Source organism: Pyrus communis, chromosome 11 (assembly GCF_963583255.1).
Source record: "Pyrus communis chromosome 11, drPyrComm1.1, whole genome shotgun sequence".
In the NCBI taxonomy this organism is placed as follows: Eukaryota; Viridiplantae; Streptophyta; class Magnoliopsida; order Rosales; family Rosaceae; genus Pyrus; species Pyrus communis.
The window spans coordinates 1,186,731-1,191,076 of NC_084813.1; the positions used below are offsets into that span (position 1 = coordinate 1,186,731).

Sequence of the window (4,346 nt, forward strand, 5' to 3'; positions counted from 1 at the left end):
TTCAAAGATGGAAGTGACAATGTGGATGGCTTTAGCTACCACCATTTTCACAACCATGGTAGCCGTGCCTTCATTGGCAGCGAATACCGTGACCTTCGTCTTCGGTGACTCCTTGACAGATGTAGGGAACAACAACTATCTGCAGTATTCTCTTGCAAAGTCAAATTATCCCTGGTATGGTGTCGATTATGTTGGTGGTCGACCTACTGGGAGGTTCAGTAATGGAAGAACCATCGGCGACTTAATATGTAGTGTTCTTGATTCTTATAATGTTATACTTACCTGACGTCGATTTTTTTCTTTTCCCTTGTATCTTGATGAACTTGTTGAATTTTGTTTGTGATTTTTGTAGCCGAAAAGCTTGGGATTCCATCGCCACCACCTTATCTATCCTTGTCACGGAACAATGATGCACTGCTTAAAGGGGTCAATTATGCATCTGGTGGAGCAGGAATACTCAATAGCACTGGACTCTATTTTGTAATCACATTTCTTTCTAAAATATTTTGATCGTGTCGTTGAACCTACAACTTCAGGTGCAGGAGTAAATGCAGTATAATCTTACATCCTTTTTTTATTTTTCTTCGTGACAGATTCAGAGGCTGAGTTTTGATGATCAAATACAAAATTTCAAAAAGACAACGGAAGTCATCAAGGCTAAGATTGGGGCACAGGCTGCAGCCAAGCTCTTCAAGGAAGCCATCTTCTTCTTGGGACTTGGTACTCTTTTATTGGACAAATGAAATCTTGTTCTAGATGAAAAGAACTCATTTTTTCTGTAGAAGTGGGTTAAGTCAGTGACTAATTTCCTTGCACCCGAGTCTAAAGTCCCGTTTCCTGTAATTAGAGTAGTTTAGACAATTGCTCGTATATATCTAAGATCATTTACTATATATTTTCTTCCTTTGCTTTTTTTCAGGGAGCAATGATTATATCAACAATTATTTGCAACCCTTTTTACCTACTGGTCGGCAGTACACTCCCGAACAATTTGTGGAATTATTGATGCGTACCTTAGAGGGACAACTTAAGGTTAGTAAACACTAACAAGTAAACAACACATCCCACATCTCTTACAATATTTTGAGAAAAGAAGTACCGCGCTTTTCTTAAATATCAAGTTTCATAATCATATTTTAAATTGGTTACTTTGGCGAACGTTTTTTAATTTGCTCACAATCTTGGTCTTTGATCTTTCATTCCAAGCAAACTTTTTGTAAAATAGTTCGAGTTGTCTCATTCAAAAAAATCCAGGGTTTATACTCAAACTTGGCTTGTTTCTCATTGAGGCAAAGAACATAGGCTTCGATTGTTTCTTTCACAAGCTTCAACGATCCAAAACTGGTGCAAGCTCGAGCTCTTTCGAGCCGATTTACATCCCTAACCCCTAGTTAATTAACAATGCATGTTCAAATTGTTTGTGTTAGACGCTCTACCACCTGGGTGCCCGAAATATGACGTTCCATGGTCTCGGACCACTTGGCTGCATTCCTTCTCAAAGAGTCAGATCAAACACAGGGCAGTGCTTAAACCAAGTAAACAATATGATGCTACAATTCAACTCCAATGTAGAAAAGCTCCTTGCCTCCCTTGACAGGCAACTCCCAGGGGCAAAAATCTCATTTGCAGACACATACGGAGACGTCCTCGACTTAATCCAAAACCCTACAGCTTACGGTAATCAAACTCGATAACTCAAACTGTAGATTCGAAGTTGATTCGCAGATGTTTAACTTACAATGTACGTACCAATTTTTCAGGGTTTAAGGTTTCGAACCTTCCGTGTTGCAATGTGGCCACAAACATTGGAGGGCTATGCTTGCCTAATTCACAGCTATGCAGCAACCGGAGAGAGTACGTGTTCTGGGATGCATTCCACCCTACCGACGCAGCAAACGCGGCTCTCGCAGATAAACTCTTCAAGAAACTATTCACGCCACCTTCCGGTGCATCAACACTATTCACGGCTCCTTCCGGTGCACCAGCACCTTCACCCTAGTTGGCATCTCGCCGATGATTACTGCAGGATACATTACTAGTACCGTATGTAATTCTGCAGAGTTATGTCAGCCGGGCTTTGTCTGCAGACAACGACTTATTTATTTTTCATCGCACCTTCCTACAAAGAATTTGCACTTCAATATTAATTTGTTCCATAAACCAAGCACCTAATTTGGATTGTAATCGGCGTTTTAGTCTCTGCTTAAGATCAGATTACCCGAGTGGAATGTATTATGAAGAAACGAATATATATATCTTTTCCCGCCATCCGATTGATCATGAAACGGATGGTCATTCACCTTTAAATTTGATATCCAAAGAATTCATTCTTTTAATCCCTTAACATCAAATTCAAAAGTAACCAAGAAAACGGGACTCTCGGATTCAGATAATTAACAAATGACAGGAAAATGAAAATAACTTTTTTTCTGAAGTGGGAATTTGGGATCAGACTGACGTGCAAACATAATTCAGCAGAGCAGAAGCCTATGTCACGGTTTAATCATCATTCCCCAAAATAAATGTCAAACATACGTTGCACCAGCAGAAATTTTTCAGTATGCTAAAAATACCGTCAACTTATCATAATACAATTAGTTATTAAATAAATTTCAGTGTAACATAAAGTGTGGTGTGCCAAAAAAATGACAGTAAGAAACCCAAAAAAATTACAAGAACCCTAAAAAATAAATTAGCAAAAAGAATTGGGATTGGTTGCTCTCAGTCAAGGGCCAAAGTTTGTCCACATGAGAAACATCAAACAGTTGAAAAAACCCTAACAAGAATCAACCCAAAAAATCAAACAATGGGCTTCAAATGCTTGCCAAATCCTTCTTCTCTTCCCTAAAACCAGAGGTCAGATCCAAAAATCAACCTCTGTTTTTAGAAAACAGAGTCATCAAGAAACACCCAGCACAAGAAGCACCGCCGTTGATCTGCGCGGTTAATTCAGGGGAGGGAAGATCCAACGGTTCTAGCCTCACTTCGGTGTGGTTAAAGCAAATAAAATCATCATCGAGCAACAAGAAAAACAGAAAATTTGGGACTTGGGGGTGTTTGGGAGGTGAGAAAAATTGTGGGACTTACGAGAAAAAGTCAGAACTCATCGGAGTGATATGAGAGCCTGCCTGTCCAGAAGTACCAAGTATCCTTTTGGACATTGATTTCGCATCTTTTCGTGGTCTCCCAGCCATTAACAACGGCAGAGAGGTTCACAGTAGATGCTTTTTTGCAGATTCTTAATCAAGAAAATCAAAGAAAAAAATACAAAAACAAAAAACAAAAACAAAAATATAAGAAAAAATCAAAGAAAATTGAAAGTAAGAAGATTCATAGAGGAGGAAGCAGAGATTGATAGCTGCGGAGGCGCTTGGGGTTGAATTTATATAGAAACAGAAGGTTAAGGGTTTGTGGTTCTTGATAACTTCGGAGCATATGCCTTCGGATTTGGTGTTTTGAATGGGCCAAATTTTGAGATTGGGCCTTAGCACAACCAGCCTCAATCCAAATGGAGTTTCGGTCCGATATGCTTTCAGAAAGATAAGTTGAGAAACAGAGGCTCATGAGTAGGGATGGGCAAATATCTATTGGTTATGGGTAGCTGTGGTTATCAGTCCATATAAATTTGACGGTTACGGTTATGAATAACCGTTTAGATAAATAAAAGGTTATGGGTATAACCGTTTATCCGTGAAATTTAAATGGCCGGTCATGGGTATTATCCGCGGTTATAAACGTGTACCCATTTAACTGTTTATTTTAATATTGGTAAAACTAAAAATATAAAAAAAGTAAAAAATTAGTCTCTAACTAGGTTTAATATCCCGAGATATATTTGGTCATAAAGGGCCATATAATATATATATATATATATATATTTTTTTTTTTTTTAAATTTATGTCTCACTTGAGAGAAAAATATAGTTGATAGAACGAACTAATATTTAATTTATGTGATTAAATGTGCTAAAGCATTAGAGTGTTCGACAATTTTGTTTTGGAGTCTTTTGGAGTTTTGACCAATTCAAGATAATGATTACCTTGAGCATTTAGAAACATGTTATTATCAGATGATGCGTACTTATATATATATATATATATGTATATGTATATTATTAAAGTTGTTAGAGATTGAAGGGAAACGGGAGCCATGTATTATTTTGTTTATTTTCTTCACTAGTATCAGATAAGAGAAATGAACGTAGAGATGGACAAATGAGGAAAACATGATTATTACTTTCTGTTTTTCATCTTTCTGTACTACCCATACGATACAAGCATACGTCTCTTTTAATGCATGTAAAAGGCTTACACACCAAAACAATAAAAACCAAACTTCTACTATTT

General features: G+C 37.5%; 1 protein-coding gene and 1 non-coding gene across 2 annotated transcripts; one reads left to right on the forward strand and one right to left on the reverse strand.

Annotated features, from left to right (window-relative positions):
* Positions 1 to 2,184, forward strand: LOC137708481 (GDSL esterase/lipase At5g37690-like). Its single transcript, XM_068447567.1, has 6 exons — positions 1 to 248; positions 353 to 480; positions 594 to 720; positions 920 to 1,032; positions 1,428 to 1,677; positions 1,761 to 2,184. Exons 1-6 carry the CDS (start codon positions 8 to 10, stop codon positions 1,997 to 1,999), a joined length of 1,098 nt encoding a protein of 365 aa, XP_068303668.1. The 5' UTR covers positions 1 to 7; the 3' UTR covers positions 2,000 to 2,184.
* A 257-nt stretch (positions 2,185 to 2,441) lies between these two features.
* Positions 2,442 to 2,518, reverse strand: LOC137709613 (small nucleolar RNA Z122). Its single transcript, XR_011064901.1, has one exon. It is a non-coding gene; the product is annotated as a small nucleolar RNA Z122 (small nucleolar RNA).
* Positions 2,519 to 4,346: the final 1,828 nt, after the last annotated feature.